At 42.8% G+C, this 24106-nt stretch overlaps 1 protein-coding gene across 1 annotated transcript in view; it reads left to right on the top strand.

Moving 5' to 3' along the window:
- The window catches only part of LOC133352783 (uncharacterized), an 83160-nt gene that overhangs the window by 8964 nt on the left and 50090 nt on the right, over positions 1-24106 (top strand). The window contains exons 4-10 of the mRNA XM_061568663.1: positions 4881-4984; positions 5732-5850; positions 6576-6673; positions 14833-14894; positions 16711-16855; positions 17276-17356; positions 17994-18094. Coding sequence (XP_061424647.1) covers positions 4881-4984; positions 5732-5850; positions 6576-6673; positions 14833-14894; positions 16711-16855; positions 17276-17356; positions 17994-18094 — 710 coding nt within the window. The remainder of the gene's footprint in view (positions 1-4880; positions 4985-5731; positions 5851-6575; positions 6674-14832; positions 14895-16710; positions 16856-17275; positions 17357-17993; positions 18095-24106) is intronic.

The raw sequence follows: 24106 nt of genomic DNA, 5'->3' as shown, positions 1-24106 counted from the left end.
AATGGGAGAGTGGCAGCAGGAGACTTGCAGCAGGGCAAAGACTCCGATCCGTGAGGAGAACACAAAAGATATATAGTCAATGCCAGCGAATGGACTGTGGTCTGAAAGTCACCGTAAACGTGAACACAATCAATCAAGACCAGAAATGGTTTATCATGTCTTTCCAATGATTGCTGAGCCAGAATCCATCTTCTCGGTTGAAATTGTCTCTGTTTGTATATGTGGATGACCTCATGAATGAATCTCTCATGGTAGCCAGATGGCTTGCAGAGAACCTCCATCTTGGAGAAGTCAATGTCATGTGAGCCCATTGAATTATAACAATGGTCTGCCACGGCTGAGGTGTTCGTCCTACCGTGTTTCAGGTCTGCTTTTCTACGTGACTTTACCGAAAGAACCAAGAAGGTGAAAACTAAGTTCTACAGGAATTGACAAATATCTTTAGCAAGTGACCAAAATGGATGGATGCGAATCAACTAGATAAGATGCCACTTGCGTCTGTCTGTGATTCGCAGCGACAAGTTTTACTCACTCTGCCATGTTTGCAATCGTTTCCTTGTATTTTGCAAGTGATCTGAGAGGAAGAAACAGTGACGCCATCTCTTTGTACGCTCTTTTTTTAGAATAGGCTATTGCTTTACATTGTAAGGTTAAACTACCAAGCTGTCAGTTTAACACGTAGCAGGCTTTCTCGATCAATTTATCCATAATAGAGTTTTTTGGGTTATATTGCGTAAATATAAATGTCGTTAAATCCGCCACCACCCGACATGCCTATTAGTAAGGTTTGTCACGTAAACAAAACATTACAATTTGTGACTAATGCAGTACACTGGTGTATTGGAGAGTATAAAGGTGTATTGAAATACAGTAAAATCTCTTGTTATCCGGCACTCTACCATCTGGAATGCTCTTAACTAACCAGTATCTGTCGTAGACGGCAATGCGAATCTTTTTTCATGTACAGACAGTCCCCATAAATCATGTAAGTAAAAAAATTCTATATGCGGACATTTTTGCGTTAATTACGTAAGAGCGAATAGTGCAGCGTGGTGAGGTTGCGGATGAATACTGTGGAGTGAGACGTAAGGCGGGGTCGGGGGCAACCTTACGTCTCGCTCGAGCTTCTCTAAGATTAACGAATTTATTGTAGTGTTACGTAATTATCTTTTCATAGCGTTAAGTAAATGTTTTCTGTACTTAGAACTATCTTTTTTCCCCATATTTCTATTGCTAGTTTTCTTTGTTTGAAGTACATTTTTTTTATCAGTTATTTACTGTATGTACTTAATTTAACACAATTCCACTTTGATTGTTTATAGTCTCAGCCAACAGTGACCGGAGAATTCTAGGCCAAGCCTAATGCATGGTAAACGAACATTCGGAAGTGACTCCTTTCTGTTAACAATTCATGTAAAAATGTTTCTTGGTCTTCATAGTCAATTGGATACAGTATGTTCCAGTCATTTAATTATAGGCAATGTTCGGATCGATATTTGAAGAAATGAAAGAATCCTAGGAAATGCAGAGCGTATGTAGAGTGATGATACAGGCAGCGATAGAAAACAAACGACAGCGCGATAAAGTACTGACAGAAAACGAACAAGTAATCGAGTGGGGGAGGAACAACTATTTCCTGCTTTAGGAAGGTATCTTGATTTTAGGGGAAAATTGTTCAGTTTTCGACATGGAAAAATCGGGTTACGGATCGCTCTTGGGAACCTAACCCTTCCGTCACCCGGAAAAATTCCGACAGCCATTTGTCCGGCAACTTGCCGTGCACTTCTCATAGTTCCGTTGTTTACGGGATCTTCAGGATGCTGCCCGGTTGGTGGCGCCTCGCGGAAATCTCAGTTTGTAAACAATCCGCCATGGTGATCGCGTTGTGCTGTATCGTGACGGTACTCTATACTTTATACTGGTAGGAACGAAGTGGACCAGCCTACAATAGGTTATTTCGTCCGTCCGTCCGTGTAGCAACATCGCCCCCTACTGCAAACACTTGGCATGACCCTACAAAAACCTTTAGACTCAGTGACGCTTTCCAGGTTAAACAAGTGTAACATTCCCTTATAATTCCCTCAGATAGCTTTTAATTAAAACATTTAAATTAATGAGGCTTTCCTGGCTAAACAAGTGTAACATTCCCTTATAATTCCCTGAGATAGCTTTTAATTAAAACTTTCAAATTAAATAAAAAACTCACAACGCCCTAAAGCCTACAGCTAGGCCTAAAGCCTAGAACTAGGCCTCACAGTCTCCCTTCGTATCGTACCCCCGCGTGTGTGAAAGGGAGTTAATGTTTAACAATGTTACATTCCCTGATGTTTTAAAATAGAAACATTTACATTTAAAGCTTTTACATTAATAATTAAAACATTTTAATTATACATTAATAATTAAAACATTTCAATTAAAAATTAGGTCACAGCGCCCTAAAGCCTACAGCTAGGCCTAAAGCCTAGAACTAGGCCTCAAAATCTCCCTTCGGATCGTCCGATTAGGTGTAGCAACATCGCCCCCTACTGCAAACACTTGGCAGGACCCTACAAAAACCTTTGGACTCAGTGGGGCTTTCCTGGCTAAACAAGTGTAATAATACATTATGTTTATATTCTTTGGTTATTCGTTCGTACCAGCCCACCCCGCAGGGTCCTGTTTATGGAACCTCCTTTGCCAGTACCAAAATATGAGAATAGGTTTTCCCCTTTTGTAACACCTTTTGGCATCCTCTGGTCTAACACCGTTTGAGACTAGGCTCCAAAGAAAGCCGTCTCTGGTGTGGACCAATCAGTTTCAAAGACAATGCATAATATATCAGAGTATGTTTTTTGATTGCATTCTGACCACAAGTATTGTGGTTAATGCAGACAGGATTCCTTGTAAAAGGTTTCAGTTTGGTGTTTTAACATCTTAACACCTGTTTTGTTGCCAGAAAAAAGTGGAAAACCTATTCTCAATACTCTATACTATACACAGTGTAGTCTTACATTACGTTTTACGTGTGTAGCGAGTTATACGTTTGTAGTGGTGTTATAAGTGTGACTCTTGAGTGAAGTGGGTATACGCCATGTGCTGCCTAACCTCATGTTGTCTCATTGTACTGTACTACTGTACACTGTACTCTCTAAAGGGCCCCACTGCTTCTCTACAAGCAGCTTATAAAATGCTCTACAACTGACTGGTGAATACCTCTGTGAAAAGAGGATATTATTTCTTGCATCAAAGTTAAAATTTAGGCTGTTTCTTTCTTGAAACGTTGTATGCTCTTGGAAAATGTGGTGAACCATAAATAACAGGACCCTGCGGGATGGGCTGGTAGGAACGAAGAATAGAATGGCTATGATAAAATGAAATGGCAAAAAATGGCCGCCAATAAGTGGATGCGACGTGGCCCCGCCCTCCACCCGCGTAACCCCGCCCCGGCCACCCGTGGCCCCGCCCCATCTCGGTGTCCCCGCCCCCAGCTCGTTGCCCCGCCCCTTACCGCCGTAACCCCGCCCCAACCCCGCGTAGCCCCGCCCTCCACCTCGTGCCCACGCCCCCTGCCGCCGTTGCCCCGTCCATCCCCGCAGAGCCCCGCCCCCTGCTGCTGTAGCCCCGCCCAATACACCCCAAGCGAGGGAGAGATTCCCTGTCCGAGCTCTCGGCTGGAGAGCCGCCGACGAGGGGGGGGGGGGGGTAGGGAGTTGTTTTTAATGTAAAAGCTTTAAATGTAAATGTTTCTATTAAAAAACATCAGGGAATGTAACATTGTTAAACATTAACTCCCTTTCACACACGCGAAGGTACGATACGAAGGGAGAGTTTCAGGCCTAGTTCAAGGCTTTAGGCCTAGCTGTAGTCTTTAGGCTGCTGTGAGTAAATTTTTAATTTAAATGTTTTCATTATTAATGTAAAAGCTTAAAATTTAAATGTTTCTATTAAAAAACATCAGGGAATGTAACATTGTTAAACATTAACTCCCTTTCACACACGCGGGGGTACGATACGAAGGGAGAGTTTCAGGCCTAAGTCTAGGCTTTAGGCCTAGCTGTAGGCTTTAGGCCGCCGTGAGTTAATTGTTAATATAAATGTTTTAATTATTTATGTAAAAGCTTTAAATGTAAATGTTTCTATTAAAAAACATCAGGGAATGTAACATTGTTAAACATTAACTCCCTTTCACACACGCGGGGGTACGATACGAAGGGAGAGTTTCAAGCCTAGTTCTAGGCTTTAGGCCTAGCTGTAGGCTTTAGGGCGCTGTGAGTTTTTTTATTTAATTTAAAAGTTTCAATTAAAAGCTATCTCAGGGAATTATAAGGGAATGTTACACGTGTTTAGCCAGGAAAGCCTAATTTATTTAAATGTTTTAATTAAAAGCTATCTGAGGGAATTATAAGGGAATGTTACACTTGTTTAGCCAGGAAAGCGTCACTGAGTCTAAAGGTTTTTGTAGGGTCATGCCAAGTGTTTGCAGTAGGGGGCGATGTTGCTACACGGACGGACGGACGGACAAACGGACGGACGAAATAATCTATTGGTGGCTGGTCCACTTCGTTCCTACCAGTATAACCCAGATATCATGGATTCCGGATACAGAGATTTTCCTGTAGACAGCTGCGTAAATTACACCACTGCCGATTAAACCACTAACTTTAAGTCTGGGCACATTTTGGATGAATGTGGAGAGGAGAGTGATGAGCATTATCCCATACTCAGATATCACACTCGCTTGCAAACATTAGTCAGAGGTTTAAAATTTTTTTTAAGAAGTTGATGGGAGTCGGGAGAGCTGCGCACATTACGGATTGGTTCAGAAAAGGACACTCCTAAGTTGTTTTAACGTGGTGTTGATGTGGTTGTGTGCCGCCGATTGTGCCCCGGGCGTGGTGCAGATGGTGACCAGGATTCCTGGAGCCGGTGGCTTTTCTCAGCTGCCTCTGGATTTCTATTCACTTGGAGTTGTGGCAGCATACAAATACTCGTGCGGTGTCCCACGGTAATGATAAAAAAAACTGGTTTAACTGGCCAAACGTCCCCAATGCAGCAGCACCTACTTGAAAAACTAGTCTTGAGGATTTGCGAGCTGAAGGAAGAGGGTAATCATTCCTCATTGCACAGCGTCTTCAGATGCTGTCGCTAGTTGATGCTTTGATGTTGTGGCAAATGGCATAAGAAATAGGGCACGTTCTCATCCTGCGAACCTATCGTATTCCCAAACACCTCGCTTTCTCCCTGGCTCTTTTTTTTCTGAAAGAGCCATGCCATTTTTTCTGAGCCTTTTGACCTTTTAAACCTTAAATAATATTTTTGTTAACGATTCAACCACTAAAAACTGATTTTTGTGTAACGAAGCTACAGATTCATAAAAAAACTAAAAAATTGTTGACACTTGCTTAGTGGTGGTAATTTCAGGTTCTAAGTGTGATCTGGAGGCAGGCTTTGGATCACACGGAATCATCAGGATGGGAATATGAAAAGATAGGAATGAATCATCAGGATAGGAATGCTGCCATTGTTTTGTGAGTAAAACCGCCGTTTAGCAGGCAGGAGTGACCCAGTTACTTTGTTTTAGTATATTTTCTGTTACTTTCAACCGGGTTAAAATCAAGTAAGTCTATAATGGGAGGAGATTAATTCTGAGTGAATGGAGAATTGAATATCTCAAGTGGAGTTGTTGCGCACCACGACTCCTCCCTTTGTGCCACTCACTGTCTTCCGCCCCCCCACTCCCCACGCCTCTCAGGTCCAAACAAAACCTTGGTAGGAGCCAAGTGAAGTCGCATCAGCTCTTGCATACGGACGGAGGAGGAGCCCTCCGGGAGACCCGGGGGATCCCGGACGATGTTCGCTTGAACCTGACCAGTACATGTGGTGGGGGGATCGTGACACGTCACCACATTTTATTTATAGAGTTGTTGATGCATGTCTATATGATGCGGTAGTATGAAAAATACATGGGAAGCTTTTTTACGTGTTGTATTATGATTTTGTCGTGAAAAACAATAAACTTGTGCAAGCTCAATAAGTTATTTTGTTATCGCTAGTACGATTACCATTGTAAGCTCACCAGATCATGCATGGCTGCTTCACTCATTCTAAAAACCTAAATTAATGAGGCTCTGGCAATACAATAAAACATCGATTATCCGGTGTACGATTATGCAGTTTTCAACATCCGGCGGTTCCGGGCTTATCCGGCGAACCTACATTATAGCTGATGATTGAGTTGGATTTAATCTCTGAATAGCCACCTCCAATTCATGCAGAGTCTTTGAGATTGGAGTGCTAAGTACAGTACGGTAAATACACTAACTATAGTAGGATATTTTATTTTTGTCTATATGTTTATTCATGCCAATTTCATAGGAGTAAACAAATGTTAGGCACTTGAAAAACTATCGAGGTTTAAGGAAACAATGGACAGGGCTGATTGATCAACAGTGTGGTGGTAGTGGTGGTTTTCACTCTTCGGTTCTGTTGGCTCCAAAGTGTGTTGCCTTGTAGACAGGCAAGCGAGGAACCCCCACTGACCGACTGACTCACTGACGTGTGGATCGCTGCCGCTGCTGTTGTCGGCTGCATTTCAGCTGGAAAGGAGAGGCGCTGTGCCGAATGCGAGCGGCAGAAAGCCGTCCTGTCCTGCATGCATTGCCGAGAGGACTTTTGCGACTCCTGCTTTAAGAAGGTAATCGCCTTGTAATTATCACGTGCTTTAACTGCATAGGCTTTTGCGACCAATATTATCTGGTAAAAACAAACAAACCACTTAGGGATCGGACGTGCTAGTTGCAATCCAGCGCACTTACGGCCTCTTGGTGCAATCTACTTAGGTATATACGCTCCGGAGTGAGTGTGCCTAACACCTTATTTGCAGTATAAATCCCCCTCCTACACATTTTTCACATGTCACTTCCAAATACCTGATAATTTCTCTCACTGCTAAAGAGCATCATACAAACTTTAAAACAGACACTAAACACGACTAGGACAACAATCTAAATGTTGTGAGGGCACACGTAACATCCCGATGGAATACTGTACTAGGCGTCATCCACCGTTTCTATTTCATTCAATTGTGGCAAACGTTGCACAAGGCTTGCTGCAAATCGGATCACTTTCACAGACTCGAAACAGCCAGAGTTGGCTGTCGCTTGATGAAGCTGGTTGTTGTAATTACCGGCGAAAACGTCGCTGTTACTCGAATTGTAAATGTCGTTAAACCCGCCACCACCAGGTGACACAGCCAGTTAGTAAAGTTTGTCACTTAAACAAAATGTGTCGATTAGTTACTAGTTCAGCACACCTTGTGTTTGACAGTAAACCTACAATATTTACAATTCGAGTACCGTTCTGTTAGAGCTTTTAACAGACAACGGGACAAAAAGGCACAACTAATCGAGTCGCTAACCTTCCTCAAGCGATACCGCGACAACAAGGTAATACCTCTCGCATTTGCACTCACTTCTGCTGCTGTCACTTCTTCTCACGCTAAACGGATCTTGTTTAACGCTAGCCTGTCACTGATCTCAGAGAGAATAAAATTGCTCCGATTTGAGCTGGATAATTTAGACAAGACTCTCTTACAATCACACTTAATATTAACAGAAAAAATATCCCCTTCTGATTGGGACCGTGTTGATAACATGAGTCTCCTCTGCTAATTCATTGTCAACCAAATGTAAAGCTAACTTGATCGCTAAATTCAACCTCCTGTCAAAAGAGAAGCCAGATCCACACATTAACAAGTTAGATGTTAACAAGATTGTCATCAATCAGAGTAGCATCCCAATCTCTGACAACCTAAATCGGTACTAGCTAAGGGACTGAATTTCGCAGTTACCACCAAACATATCCCAGTGGATGATATAATCTCCCAGGTCGATGTAGCCCTCAAAGGCTTGGGACACATCCAAACAGACGTTGCTGGAGCTGAAATTGCCACTATCCTCAAAAATGCTAAGAAACCCATTAGCAACAGCAGCAAAGACGGAACTCGCAAATTTGAAAAAGAGGGATGACATAGTCATCCTCTCGGCCGACAAGGGCAATGCCACTGTCATCATGGATAAAACCACATACAACAACAAAATCCAGGACCGTCTAAATGATGGTAGCTACTCCAAAATCAACAAAGATTCTACTAACAGCCTGACGACTAAAACCAACAATTTCATTACCAGTTCGACTTCTCTAATCGAACCAGTCAAACGGCCCTTCCTAAAACCTTCGGCTGCTCGACCACCCAGATTCTATGGTCTTCCCAAGATCCATAAAGAAGGCACTCCACTTCGGCCCATCGTGTCCACGATCAGATACCTTGCTTCCTTACACTGGCAAGACTACCTCAGCAGTACATAACTCAGCTCACTTGGTCTCTCTAATCAAGGACATTTCACTGTCTCCGGATGATTACCTCGTCAGCTTTGATGTGGTTTCTCTGTTCACCAAGGTCCCGGTGCCTGACACCATAGCAATAATTGAAGACTTAGTCCACAATGGACTGAACCCTGATGTTCCTGCTCTGGTTAGGCACTGCCTTACCAACACGTACTTCACCTGGAATGGTACTTTCTACAAACAAAATGAGGGTACCCCCATGGGTTCACCCTTGTCACCGGTGATAGCAAATGTTTTCATGGAGAAATTTGAGACTGACGCCATCTAGACATCCACCCTACATCCTTCCCTGTGGAAGATGTATGTGGATGACACTTTTGTCATTTGGCCACATGGCCTGCCAGCATTGAACCAATTTCTCGACCACATTAACTCCATACACCCATCCATCAAATTCACCATGGAAGTGGAGAAGGATGGTAAGCTACCATTCCTGGATGTTGTGTTTGAGAAGAAACCTGATGGCTTCTTGGGACACTGTCTACAGCAGGGGTCTCAAACTCAAATTACCTGGGGGCCACTTGAGGCAGTATCTGGGTGAGGCTGGGCCGCATCAGGTATTCCACGAAAAAAACTTTGCTAAAAAAATCTAAACTTCTCAAATGTCATTACTAACAGTTATTTAACTTCAATGGGTTCTTCTGAACATTAATAGAATATTGAAGAACATGAATGGTTCTTCTGAACATGGCTTCTCTTGCCTACTTCTTGCTGCCAGAGACCTGGCAGCGCTTCCTCTCACATAGCTGAGCCACATTTGGCTTGAGGGAGGAAGCAGTTGAGACCCTCAGTATGGCTTGAAGATGATCATCAGTAAGTCTGGACCTGTACTTGGACTTATTGAAGTTCAAGGTGGAGAAGAGCTTTTCATACAAATATGTGCTCCCAAAAAGGCACATGGTCCACTTGAACATTCGGGAAAGCTCAGGGAAGCTGGGGTTCAATTCTCGCAAAAATTGCCCAAGCTTTTCTTTTCTACTCACCTCCCTGACCTTGGCTTTGAGGTCAGAGTTACACTGCAGGTCAATGAGCTCCATTTGAAGCACAGGGGGGGCATCTTGCACATCAAAGGAGAAGGGATCCGCAAACATTTGAAAAGTGGCTCTGTGCGTCTTGAAGTCTGCAAATCTGTGATCAAATTCCTCCTGTAGCCTCAAAATGGCATCAACATACTTCTCACCACTGAATGGTGTGCCTGCATTCAGGAGTGCCTTGCATGCTGGGAAATGGTAAAGGTTTGTCTGAGTGAGCTGGGCTTTCCATAACACAAGTTTTGTGGAGAATGCTCTCACGTTGTCATAGGCAGCACTGACGAGCTGCCCCTGGCCTTGTAACTTCTTGTTCAGTACATTCAGCTGATGCGTGATGTCAACAAGAAAAGCTAAGTCCATGAGCCATTTGGGATCACTTGGCACAGGAACAGCCACCCCATCCTTCTCCATGAAGGCTTTCACTTCTGCTCTCAACTCAAAAAATCTCTTCAAGACGTTTCCCCTGCTGAGCCAACGTACCTCGGTGAAGTAGAGCACATCCTCATATTCTGACTCCATTTCCTCTAAAAAAGTACGGAACATCCGGTGCTTTAAGCCCCTGGATCTGATTTGGTTGATGCATTTCACAACAACAGACATCACATTGTCAAACTTTAGGCATTTGCTGCAAAGGGCCTGCTGATGGATGATGCAGTGCAGAGCAATGGCCTCCTCCACACCCTCCTCTTCTAGTTTTCTTTGAACAAATGCCACCAGTCCATTTCTCCTCCCTGTCATTGATGGCGCTCCGTCGGTTGTTATTCCAACAAACTTTTTCCATGGCAAACCGGCATTCACAATGGCATCACACAGCTGGCAAAATATCTCCTGAGCGGTGGTGTGGCCATGCATTGGAATTACTGTGAGCAACAACTCCATCACTTCAAAATTGTCATCAACACCACGGACATATATTGTGAGCTGGGCAGTGTCAGTGATGTCTGAACTCTCGTCAAGAGCGACTGTGTATGCATTGAAAAATGTGGCTTTCTCACGCAGTTGATCATAAATGTCACTTGACAGGTCAGAAATGCGCTCTGCCACGGTGTTAGCAGAAAGGCTGATGTTGCTAAACTGACCATTCTTTTCCGGACAGACTATACCTGCAGCCTGTAAGATGCACTTTTTGATAAACTCGCCTTCTGTGAATAGTTTTCCTGCCTTAGCAATCATCTCACTAACCACGTAGCTTACTTCAACTGCTGCATTATTCTCTTTGGTTGCTTTCTTGAAGACATGTTGTTGCCTCCGTAGACATGTTTAAAGATTGGCAACCCGGTTGGCTCTCTCATCTCCCTGGTATTTTGCATATTCCTCAGCATTTCTAGTTGAGTAATGACGTTTGAGGTTGTATTCCTTGTGCACCGCAACTTTTTCTGTACAAATAAGACACGTCGGGGTGCTCATGTGCTCAACAAAGAAATATTGCATCTCCCACTTTTCCTGAAATTGTCTGTGCTCGTCACCAACCTTTCTCTTCACTGCAGGCTTTGAAAAAGACATGATTGGGGCTGTATGACAATATATATATTCATTCCACTTGCTGTTGCTCACGCAATAAAGTTTCAGTCAAGTGTTTAGCCAACCAGCGACGCACGGAGACGTAATTTCCGCAAATACACGTCATTTCCGCTTTTTCCGGTAACAACAGGTGCGTAGATTATGGGGGGGGGGGTAATGCGTTCCCATCAGATTTCGACCCCACACCCCAGTCACAGGCAGACACAGCTGTAGCGGCTGCTACTATACACGCTTCTCTGTTCAAAGCACGGGGATCTGAGCCAGGATGAGCTTGTGGATCTGCGCTTTGACGCGCTCCGGTGCGCGCACAGTGGAGAGCCGAAAGAGGGAGAGGAGAGGACTATATGAGGCAGCGTCATTGTGTGACCACGGGATTCAAATGCTGCTAGCCACTGTCGGGGCTTTCGCTGCCTTCAGTCACATCATCACATTTTTCTATACATTTTTGTGATTACTTTTTGCCGGCGTGTTGGCTTGCCTGCGTTTGGGACTTATTTGAGCAGATCCGGTACCTCTCGTATCGAAAAAAAGATGAATATTAAAAAAAGTTTTTAAAGAAATTATTACAATAAAATATAACAATATAATGTAATCACTAGAAAATTACGGAGCCCCTGTTGACATCGGTGGATGAATTACTAATTTGTGGCCCCACAATAACAAGATAAGCTAATATGTTATATATAAAGCTTTCTTAACAACAGCATCACAATTTCATAAAATAATAACAAATGCAGACTTCTAAGATGAACCAAAATAATTATGCACATCGTCATGTACAGTCTGTGGCTCGGTGCGTAAATGTCACCACCAGAGGATGAGGGAATTTAAATCATTAAAATTCATCCACACATATCAGGTGTAAATAATAATGTAAAACAGCCCAGACTGTAGAATGTAGATATTAGCTCAATGACGTGTGTGTGTGTTCCGTTCGTTTTCTCCGCTGGACACAGAAGTCGCCTTTGCTCAAGATGCCACTTTATTAATCACTGACACAAAGACTGATACCGTCACTGCAGTATAGCCTAAATAAGTCCCACTGCATTGTAAGTGGCATGTGTGTGCTGTTTTAAGCGTCGTTTTATGTGCGTTCCGGGACCTGTGCTCGTCGTACCTGCACTGTCATATGTACTTAGCGTTCCGGCACCTTGTGATTTACAAATGAAGCACTGGATACATCATGACCTGCGCGAAAGAGGACGGAAAACTATGAATTTCACCCTCCTGCTCTCCGCACATCCAAAGCCACTCTTTTCTCTCCCGGCTCTCTCTCTCTCACTCACTCTCACACAAACACACACACACACGACCCCGCCCCCCATGTCACTCACATGCATGCCGCATTCACTGGACAGGCACACAGTAGGAAACCAGAACATCATAACATTGTCCCAGACAGCAGCTCACAGCAGGGTTGCTACAATATAAAACTCGTGGGCCGCACTAACATTAAACTTTCATATTAAGGTGGGGGCCACAAAATATCGTCCCGAGGGCCGCAATTGGCCCGCGGGCCGCGAGTTTGAGACCCCTGGTCTACAGGAAAGCCACCCACACAGATTCCTATCTGAAACCTGATTCCCACCACCATTCGGCACAGAAGAATTCCCCCATCAAAACACTACACCATAGGGCCCACTGCATTTCTGACCAACACCACCTAGCCAGTGAATTGGAACTCGTACACCAGGCCCTTAAGATGAATTGATATTCGGACCTTATTATCCGCAAAGCTGTTTCTCCAACCATGGAGAAACAACCCCTTGGGACTGATTACAACCATCACGTTACCATACATAGCAGGCGTTACCAAAAAGATTTCCAAAATCTTAAACAAGCACAAGATCCAGGTCCGATTCAGTACAGTACACAAAATCCGTGATCTAATCCCATCCGTAAAGGATGTTATTCCTGACTTGCAATAATCTGAAGTCTACAAACTCAGTTGCATTTGTGGCGATTGTTACATTAGGGAAACGAAACGACATGTATTGGACCGTATTCGCGAGCACAAGGCGGATTTGAAACATGGCAGAACTGGTTCTTCCGCCGTAGCTGATCACTGCTACAACGCTGTGGGCTCTTATGATATTGTTTTTTTTCGAGACCAAGGTACTCTGCAAATCGTCAGGCTACTATCAAAGATTTGTTCATGAAGCCATCCAGATGTATAATCACAGACATACCTTCAACTAAGAGGATGGATTCAAATTGAGCAATCATTGGAAGAATGTTATTAACCAGGTAAAATCTTAGTTGCTTTATAGTTTCTTTCATACCCGTATCTCCAGTCTCAACACTCTACTCCACCCCCCAGACCCGCTCAGTGCACCACTCTGCATTGTGTCACACTGGCGGTGCTGTTGACCAGGTTGCTGATCCTTGCCCCCCCCCCTACTCCCCCCCCCCCAGCCGTGTTGAGTACTTGGTGGCTGATGCTCACTCAACCCTCCTCTCCTCCTCCACCCCCCCACCCTCTACTTCTCTCCCCCCTGGCTCCTCCCCCCTCTTGCATTATATAATATCTTGTTATGAGCAGCTCCTGTCCACTACAGCAAATTATTTCTTGCTGTGGCTATCCCACCTGATGACGGAGGCTTGTGTTGCTTCCGAAACGTCGTTATTTGATTTATTTTGATTCTGTTTTTTATTTGAATTTATTTTTAATTTATTTTTCATTTTATACCTACGTGACTTTACCGAAAGAACTAAAGAGTATGTTTCACCGGTAATTACAACAACCAGCCTCATCAGGCGAGTGGTGGCGGGTTTAACGAAACGTTTATATTTACGCAATCTAAGCCAAAAAAAACTCTTATGAATAATATTGGTTGTGAAAGCCTGCTACATATTTAGATGCTGTACAAGTTGTAATTGTGTTCTGTATGTAGGTGTCTGTTCTAAGCCATTTGCTCTTTTAAAGTAATCTACTCCTGCTTGGTAAATTTCCGAAGTCTACGTGGTCATCTTCTTGGTTTTTTCGGTAAAGTCACCGAAAAAACCAAGAAGATGAATCCCTGCAGTCACGAAAGCTTTAAATCGAAATCTACGTGGTCAATCAGAATGTCTCTGCTCTATATTGCTGTTGGCTCCATGTACCCAACCTCAATGTGTGTTCCCCAGATATTGCCTATTTGCAGTTAGCTTGGATGTATTTAAACTTTTTCAGGCGAAATTTGTACAAACAACACAAACTCAGTCAAGACTCCTGTGTGAGTGGGCATCACCTAAACTCTTTTTTTTGCACAAGTCTGAGATTGCATAAAGATAGATTATTCGATAATAATGTAATAAAACTGGGAATGAAAATGAAGGAGTAAGGTTTAAGTGGCGGTGAATGTTTTATAGGAGTTGACAGTCACGGTGTGTACCTGCATGTATGTGGTGTATGTGTTACTGTGTACTTTTAATGTGGCGAGCATTCCGTGTAAGCGGTTAGCGCGCTGCGCTCCGTACCCGGCGACTTGAGTTCGATTGCTATTCACGGTCACCACCAGTGACAATTATCTCAACCGGTCCTGGGCCTCCCCTAGGTCTACTCAGCCTCCAGTGCAGTGTGTAAACATTACCACTAGGGAGACAAAGGCGGCCGGGCGTAATGTTGGCCACCCACCCCTTTGTTCTGTGCTGGCCTTCAGAGGCGCTCGCTATAATAGCACTTGCCCCAACAGTCTATTAAGGCTACATGAGGGATCTTTGCCTTTTGTTACTGTACACCTGTGCTTGGGACAAATTTTGTTAGGAAGGAAGGTCCTTCAGATTGGGTGGCTACCTTTGTTTACCTGTGTACCCTGTGTGCAACACTTGTGTACCTGCGTAGAGTGACGATGTTGTGAAGGCCGGTCTGAGATTATAGTATTGCGTGTGTGCACGCACGTGTGATGCGTTTCAGGTTCACGGAAATGCGAAAGTGCTGAAAAACCACAAAGTGAACAAAATGTATCCCAGTGACTGGTAAGTGGTGGCTAGAAGATATAAATTACTGCGCCTGATATACAGGAGGTTGTGGGTTCGATCCTGACGCATTCATATTTGGAGTTTGCATTTTCTCCCCATGGTCACATATATTTTTCTCCGGGTCTCCCAGATTTTCCCTCATTTAGAATCAACGTCGCACATCTAGAGCCTAAAGAGCTGCACAGCTCAGTATGCCTTACCTGGTAAAATAAAAGAAAAAATATTTTCAATTACTGTAGCTATTAATGTTTTTGCAATGATTGACACATGTCATTTGTGGACCCTTATACTTCACAGCATTCCTCATGTGGCCACATGCCCATAGAAAGTGAACTTGTGGTCTTGTAGGGTTCCCTACCCCCTGCCTTGAACCTTATAGCCTTAACCCCTTAATTATCATGAAAACTGAAAAACTTCCATACCTAAATACAGTAGACCCACGATTATTCACGAGCGGTTTATCTGATTTGTGGATTAATCGCGCACCTGAGATATTGATATAAATTAATAACTCAAGGATTTTCCCTTTAGCACAAATCTTAACCAGAAAACTGTTATACATTGTTATTCTTGGAAATGTTTATTACAAGTCACTTGCTTAACCAAAATCCACGTGATCGCCTCTACAGCACAGGAGTTGCAGATCTTTACAACAGTGGGTGGAGTTTGATGTTGATTCGTGTGAATCTGCTGCTGTTCACTTAGTAGGCCGAGTCTTCTGCACGGGAGCAGAAAAGTGTTATCACTGAGCACATGCATCATTGATTGGTCGATTGTTAGTGTTTATTCTAAATCGAAACGGTAACAAGCAAAATCATTAGTTGTGCTTCTTTTGAGTGATTTATCCAATCATTTATTTTGTTAGTTTTAATTTACAAAACTGTGTGATGGAAGAGATACTTAAATATAATTAATACCTAAATCAGTGTTTTTTGGCATAGTGATCCACGGAAAATGGATATTTTTGGATTATCCGCGATTTTGAATTATCCGCAGCCGTCCTCCCTGTCATTAGCACAGATAATCGAGAGCCTACTGTCGTGATGTGACATCGAGGCTGGGCAGTGGCACGTTGGACACTTTTACAAAGGGTTTCATAGAAAGGTTCCTGGCTTTGAGATCCGCTCTTGGATTATGGTTGCTCTTGACTCCACCAGGGCCCTCAATGTCATCCGAGTGCAGCGGTCACGCCCATGAAGCCGCTTAAAACTAACAATTGAAACAATTGTTCCCACTGAGCTATACGTTATTTTTCAGGAGCGTTTTTAGATTATTAATTTGGGCTTAAGGGAAAATGCGCAAGTTATTAATTTGTCAAAATCTGAAGTGAGCGCAGTTAATTCGCAAATCGGATAAACCGCACGCGGATATCAAGAGTCCACTGTACTTCTCGGAGCACCTCAGTCATGGTCGCGAGGTGCTCGACGCTTTTAGCTGCCCCCTTCAAAAGAGACACGGCCGTGTTTTTCGTGTATAACGTGAAATTTTTACCAATTGTAGTTGTGAAAAGTTGGATAAAGAAAACTTGAAACCGAGGATCTTGTGATTGCTGGCTCATTGCTCCAGGTTGTTCCTTCATCTCCGCTTCCTGGCCGCGTGCCGGTGGGAACATGACCTGTTCATGATCTGTATGTATGTCGATGCAAATGCTTTTTATCTATGGCTGTTTATATTTCTGGCAGCCAAAAAACCTAAATAAATTACGGATTCTTTATTCACAAATAACGTGCACGCAATAAAGAGAGATAGTGTTTTGGTGCAGCTTTTAAAGGTTGACAGTGTTGACCGGTCTTTGATGTGGCTATTACCGCAGTGAGAATTGTGAGGTGCACGGTAAGCCGTACGCGTACTGCTGCGAGCTTGGTGACGGCGGTGGCGGTGGCAGCGACGTTGCGTGCGCGGATTGCATCCCGGATTCTGAGCACAGCGACCACGACCATACTCTGCTCGATACCAAGGTGAACTTCTGAGACATCAATCGCGAGGTCGATTGAAGTGCCCCGCTTGGATGTAATGTCGCTCATCTGGTGCTTTCTAGCCATATCGAGATTAAAATATGAATAATAACATTTACGAATGTTGGCAACATCAAAATAGAAAGGAAAATCCCACAGCATAATCTAAATTGCAATAAAGTAAAACGTGTGTAGGCTTTCGCCACCAATATTATTATCCAAATAACTAATTGGCTCTCGGGTGGTGACGGATTGAACGACGCGTTGATATTTCGGTGATCTAACCCAAAAAAACCTCTGGTGTTATAAGGTATACGGATTAACCCGTGCGCAATCTTAGATCGCAACTTATTCCTGAAAAGGCGTTTCTCACACCTTGAGCCAGGATTCCAATGACAACCGTTTCGTTGCTGCCCATTGCAGAAGGAAGAGCTGAGCGTGCAGCTTCTCAAGGCCATTGTTGCGGGCCAGACGGGGGTCTTAAAACTGAAGGAGGCACTGAGCGTGAGTGTGGTTCGCTGGCTGCAGCAATGCTGCATCATCTTCATCGTCATTATCATCGTTGTCAACGTTATCGTCGTTATCATTGTCCTCATCGTTGTCATCCTCGTCATTGTCCTCATCGTTGTCGTCATCGTCTTCATAGTCAGCGTCCTCATCATTGTTGTCATCGTCATTGACGCTGTCGTCAAAGTCATCATCCTAATTGTCATCGTCGTCCTCAACAGCTATGGTCGATTCACAGCTGGTTTACCGCCCAGCAGTTGTTTTGAGATGGAATACGCTGCTTGTGTTTTTTTAAGTTATAATTAATTCTTGGCTGGCCACGACCAATCAAAACACTCAACCTATATCTGAACGTTTGCACAAACCCATTGTAAAGTAACAGAATTTTAGCAATTCGATGCAACAACGATCTCATTATTTTGTGCGTATTTAATGGCGTCGATGATAATTGTGCGGCAACCGGGTTTAATCGATGTGTGTGAAAAGGCTGAATTCTACGCCTTTAGGTGTGGTGCAATGTCAGGCACTGCTATGATTGCCTTTTATCCAAACATTGATCGTCCTGGTGTTTCAACCGAGCTCACGGTGCCTTTGACTATGAAAGTGGCTGGTGTAATTGTGGCTTCCCCGACAGGAGTTTGAGAAGTTGCAGTCTGAGCTGCAGCTGCAGCTTCACACAGTGGTGTGCAGCATCCATGGGAGCATCCACTCGCTGTGCTCCATGGTGCAGGCCCGGTGAGTTCAACGTTCCACGTGCGCACATGTACACTCCGCTCTCGTTCCACCTGCGCGCATTCATGCCGCTCGCTGCTGCTTAGCGTCTGGGTTTTGTTTGTTCTCCGTTTTGCCCGTGAAGTCATTTTTATATTTGCTTACACGTTGCTTCTTTCTGGCACAAATTTTCCCCGCAGAGTGCCAATGAGAATAAGATGAACGTATGCTACCTATAGTTACACAAAACAGTTATATTTCACTATTTACTTTTTATGTAAGACGTACGTTTTCAAACTCAATATTTAAATTCAGAATAGATTTTTTTTGGGGTTGGGACACGTTACCAAGCACCTGACCAAATGAGTGACGTTGAAATCCTCTACTACCACGGGTACAGCCAAACAAGGGAACTCGTCAACACGTACGAGCTGTTCACGCCCCTACTTATTGTTTCAGCTCGGTGGTAAGTTGAAGATACAGTGAGGGAAAAAAGTATTTGATCCCCTGCTAATTTTGTACGTTTGCCCACTGAAAAAGAAATGATCAGTCTATAATTTTAATGGTAGGTTTATTTGAACAGTGAGAGACAGAATAACAACAACAAAAATAAAAAAAACGCATGTCAAAAATGTTATAAATTGATTTGCATTTTAATGAGGGGAATAAGTATTTCACCCCTCTGCAAAACATGACTTTGTACTTGGTGGAAAAACCCTTGTTGGCAATCACAGAGGTCAGACGTTTCTTGTAGTTAGCCACCAGGTTTGCACACATTGACGTATTTCGTTGCTTCCTCTTAGTACCTTTCACGCGACCGTCAATGGTATAGTGTATAGCAGATTGTATAATAATAAATAGTATAAAAGTGTAATGTTTAATATAATGTATAAGGTAATATATAGTATCGTAATTGTATAGTGAATATACAGTAGTGTGGTATACAGTAGGTTGGGTAGAATAATACATAGTGTAATATTACAATGTATAGTAATGCATTATATAATTTAATGTTAGGTTTAAGAAAAAAGTTTAGCTGGAGGCATATTTTATATTTTAGCTTTTTACGTGGTGGTTTAGCTGCTGCAGCTCCTTACTATTAAAATTCCTTCCCTTTCTTACTGCTAAACCTACTCCCTCCCTTTGATGCTGCTAATCCTACATAATGCACTTGCATAATATGACTTTGAGACCCCCCCCCACCTCCTACGCATTCCACAATTAGTGACTAATTCCATATCTGCATTTCCCATAAATATTCTAAATTCCTCTTGATATGCAAATTCCTTCGTCAAGGCGCCCTTCCCCCTCCAACCCAGCTTAAATATACGCTGCCAAGCTTGGTGGTGCTCATTCAGACGCTGTCTTTCCGACAGACCTGTTCTTCACCTGAGGACGGCTGCTTGCGTTGTGGCCGAAACGTCGTGAGAATTGTATTTTATTATGTTTTATTTTTATTATTTTATTATTTCTCTTCTACGTGACTTTACCGAAAGAACCAAGAATGAATCCCTGCAGTCACGAAAGCTTTAAATCGAAAAATCTTTCCAATGATTACTCAGTTTGTACCCATCATCACGGTTGAAATTATGTGTCTGTGTTTGTATATCTGGATGGCTTCGTGTACAAACCTTTGATGGTAGCCAGGAGGTTTGCAGAGTACCTTAGTCTCGGAAAAGACAATCTCATGAGAGCCCACAGCGTTGTAGCAATGATCGGCAACGGTGGAAGACTCAATTTTGCCGTGTTTCAGATCTGACTTGTGCTCGCGGACACGATCAGAGATATGACGTTTCGTTTCTCCAATGTAACAATCACCACAGCTGCAACTCAGTTTGTAGACTCCAGGGTATTGTAAGTCAGGAATGACATCTTTCACAGATGGAATTAGATCACGGATTTTATGTACTGTACTAAATCGGACTTGGATCTTATGTTTGTTTAGAATTTTGGAGATCTTTTGGTCACGTCTGTATGTATGGCAACATGATAGTTTTCATCGGAGTTTGAAGTGGCTGTTTCTGTATGGTGGGAGAAACAGCTTGGCGGATGGTGCGGTCAGAGTATCCGTTCATCCTGAGGGCCCGATGTACATGTCTTAATTCACTGGCCAGGTGGTGTTGGTCAGAAATGCCATGAGCTCTGTGGTATAGCGTTTTGATGAGATAATTCTTTTGAGATGGGTGGTGGTGGGAATCAGGTTTCAAGTAGGAATCTGTGTGGGTGGCTTTCCTGTTGACAGAATTTCCCAAGGATCCGTCAGGTCTCCTCTCAAACAGAATAGCTAAGAATGGTAGTTTTGCCATCTTTCTCCACTTTCATGGTGAACCTGATGGATGGGTGTCTGGAATTGATGTTGTCCAAGAAGTGGTTCATTCTTTCCGAGACCAAGGTACTTTCCGAGACCAAGGTACTCTGCAAACCTCCTGGCTACCATCAAAGGTTTGTACACGAGGCCATCCAAATATACAAACGCAGACATAATTTCAACCGTGATGATGGGTACAAACTTAGTAATCATTGGAAAGATGTTATTAACCATGCAAAAAATATTTAACTACACATATTTGGACCATCTTATTTTACGGGCACTATTCTTAAGTTACCGTACAGTTTACTGTTAGACAGCCAGTTTTGTTTTTATCATGTTTAGCTTCTTTTTTCACACACTGGTTTCCTGCTTGTTTTACCCACCCAGCAACATAGCAAGGGGCTGTTTCTTCCTGACCTGCTTTTCTGCTTCTGCCATCTACATAACAAAGGCTCAGTCCCATTAGCAGCAGCCGCACCTTAGCAACTCTGGCACCTCCCAGCTCAACCAGTCTACATAACAAAGGCTCAGTCCTAGCAGCAGCCTCATCCGCACCAACCTTACCATAATAAAAAGTATAACCCGTAAAAACAAAGTTTTTTACTATAAATCCTTTATATGCGTGGCGGCTAGAGTCCTCTCGTCCTCTGGCTTGAGATGGCTGCCACCTATGGGTCAGATGATTGTCTGCCAGTATTAAGCAATTGGTAATTAAATACTTAATTTGTTTTCCCTAAACAGTGTAAAATTTTGGAAATTTTTTTTCACGAACATTAATTGTCTCGCACAACGAGTCTGTGTGCAAAATGTCAGCTCGATTGGATCATGGGAAGTGGGTTAAAAAACGACCGAAAGATTTGCACGGTCGTAAGCAAGCAAGCAAGCGAACTTAATATAAAGGATTTAAAAAAATAACTCCGATCCAGGGGCCTACCCTGGCTCCTCCCCCCTCAAACAGTATATACACAAGGTCGGGTCTCTTGGAATTTTTCTCTTTACTTGATACTGCAATCGTGCTGTGACGGTTCCACCTGAAGACGGAAGCTTTTGTTGCCTCCGAAACGTCGTGATTTTTATTTTACTTTTATTAATTTTATTTTTTACCTACGTGACTTTACTGAAAAAAAAAACCTAAGAGTATGAATCCGTGCAGTCACGAAAGCTTCAAATCTAGAATTGTCCTGTCACCTCGTAGAAAAACACCCCCAAAGCATAATGTTTCCACCTCCATGTTTGACGGTGGGGATGGTGTTCTTGGGGTCATAAGCAGCATTCCTCCTCCTCCAAACACGGCGAGTTGAATTGGTCTCATCTGACCACAACACTTTCACCCAGTTGTCCTCTGAATCATTCAGATGTTCATTGGCAAACTTCAGACGGGCATGTATATGTGCTTTCTTGAGCAGGGGGACCTTGCGGGCGCTGCAGGATTTCAGTCCTTCACGGCGTAGTGTGTTACCAACTGTTTTCTTGGTGACTATGGTCCCAGCTGCCTTGAGATCATTGACAAGATCCTCTCGTGTAGTTCTGGGCTGATTCCTCACCGTTCTCATGATCATTGCAACTCCACGAGGTGAGATCTTGCGTGGAACCCCAGGCCGAGGGAGATTGACAGTTCTTTTGTGTTTCTTCCATTTGCGAATAATCACACCAACTGTTGTCACCTCACCAAGCTGCTTGGCGATGGTCTTGTAGCCCATTCCAGCCTTGTGTAGGTCTATAATCTTGTCCCTGACATCCTTGAAGAGCTCTTTGTTCTTGGCCATGGTGGAGAGTTTGGAATCTGATTGATTGATTGCTTCTGTGAACAGGTGTCTTTTATACAGGTAACAAGCTGGGATTAGGAGCACTCCCTTTAAGAGTGTGCTCCTAATCTCAGCTTGTTACCTGTATAAAAGACACCTGGGAGCCAGAAATATTTCTGATTGAGAGGGGGTCAAATACTTATTTCCCTCATTCAAATGAAAATCAATTTATAAAATTTTGACATGCGTTTTTCTGGATTTTGTTGGTGTTATTCTGTCTCTCACTGTTCAAATAAACCTATTAAAATTATAGACTGATCATTTCTTTGTCAGTGGGCAAACGTACAAAATCAGCAGGGGATCAAATACTTTTTTCTCTCACTGTAAATCCTCGCAGACAAATTTTGGCAAATCCTCGCAACAATCCTGAATTGTTCTTCCGACTACCTGGATTTTATCCTCGCGATATTTGACGTCGTTACTGATTAAAGTAATTTTTTGGTATAAAAATTAGTTGTGGGAATTGTTTTAATGCCTCTTTATTCGTTTTTGTTTTATTTGTACATCAAATAAAAATGAATTTTTTTCAGCGTTGGTTGATAGCTCTGCCTTACAAGCAGCAAAATATATTGGTAATAGTTTTAGGCGGTGGCCTTAGGAGTAGAGACAATGAAGCTTACCTGACTGATTTCTAGTTTCACATTGTATTTTGCACCACATAATTTATCTTTTTTTTCCCCCATCCCTACTCTTTTTACCCACGTTCATCTTAACACACACACTATCCTTGGCCAATAATGGTTCCTGAGGCCGTTTTGGATCCCCAGGCTTGGTTTATAGACAGTTGATTTATAATATAACTAGCGGGAAGTACCCGGCGTTGCCCGGAGGAAAATATATATTTCAAAACTTCTCTTAAAAACATAACATTCTTTACACAAATACTAAGCTATTGTCAAAGCCCGGCATGCTGTTTTTCTGTCCATTTGTCCGTCAACAATATTATAAGAGGCTTGCAGAAGTTCAAAAAGTTATAGAAAGTGGGGGTTAAATAGTTGATCTAAAAGGTTTCCGAAAATTGTCGACCCCCCCCCTCCATGCGTAGGCATATATACCTACACACCCTACATACAATAGTGAGTAGTATCTAGTGACTATAGTAGTATCTGACTCTACAGTAGTATTTCACTCTACAGTAGTATCTACTGACTCTGTAGTAATATCGATTGGCTCTATAGTCGTATCTACTGACTATAGTAGTATCTGCTGACTCTGTAGTTGTATCTACTGACTGTATAGTAGTATCTTCTAAGCCCAGTAGTAGCTACTAACTGTATAGTAGTATCTACTGACTGTAGTAGTATCCACTGACTATAGCAACTAGTAACTCTACAGTAGTATCTACTGACTCTATCATAGTATCTTCTGACTAGTAGTATTTACTGACCATAGTAGTATCTACTGACTACAGTAGTATCAACCAACTCTATGGTAGTAATTACTCACTATAGTAGTCACTGCTAACTATATCAGTATCTACTGACTCTATAGTCATATCTGCTGACTCTATAGCAGTATCTATTGACTCTATAGTCGTATCTGCCAACTCTGTAGCAGTATTTACTGACCGAAGTGGTATCTACTGACTGAAGTAGTATCTACTGACTCAATGGTAGTATTTGCCGACTCTATAGTAGTATCAACCAACTCTATAGTCGTAAATACTGACTCTACAGTAGTATCTAATTACTATAGTAATATCTACTGAATCTTTAGTTGTATCTATTGACTCTAAAGTAGTATCAACTGACTATAGTAGTAACTATTAACTTTATAGTAGTATCTGCTGACTATAGCAGTACCTGCTAACTCCATAGTATCTGCTGACTATAGCAGTATCTACTGATTATAGTCGTATATACCGACTCTACAGCAGTATATACTGACTGTAGTAGTATCTACTGACTATATAGCATTATC

This window comes from Lethenteron reissneri, chromosome 5, assembly GCF_015708825.2.
Source record: "Lethenteron reissneri isolate LAM-NWPU_2019-01 chromosome 5, ASM1570882v1, whole genome shotgun sequence".
Taxonomy (NCBI): Eukaryota; Metazoa; Chordata; class Hyperoartia; order Petromyzontiformes; family Petromyzontidae; genus Lethenteron; species Lethenteron reissneri.
This window is presented reverse-complemented; position numbering and strand designations above follow the sequence as displayed.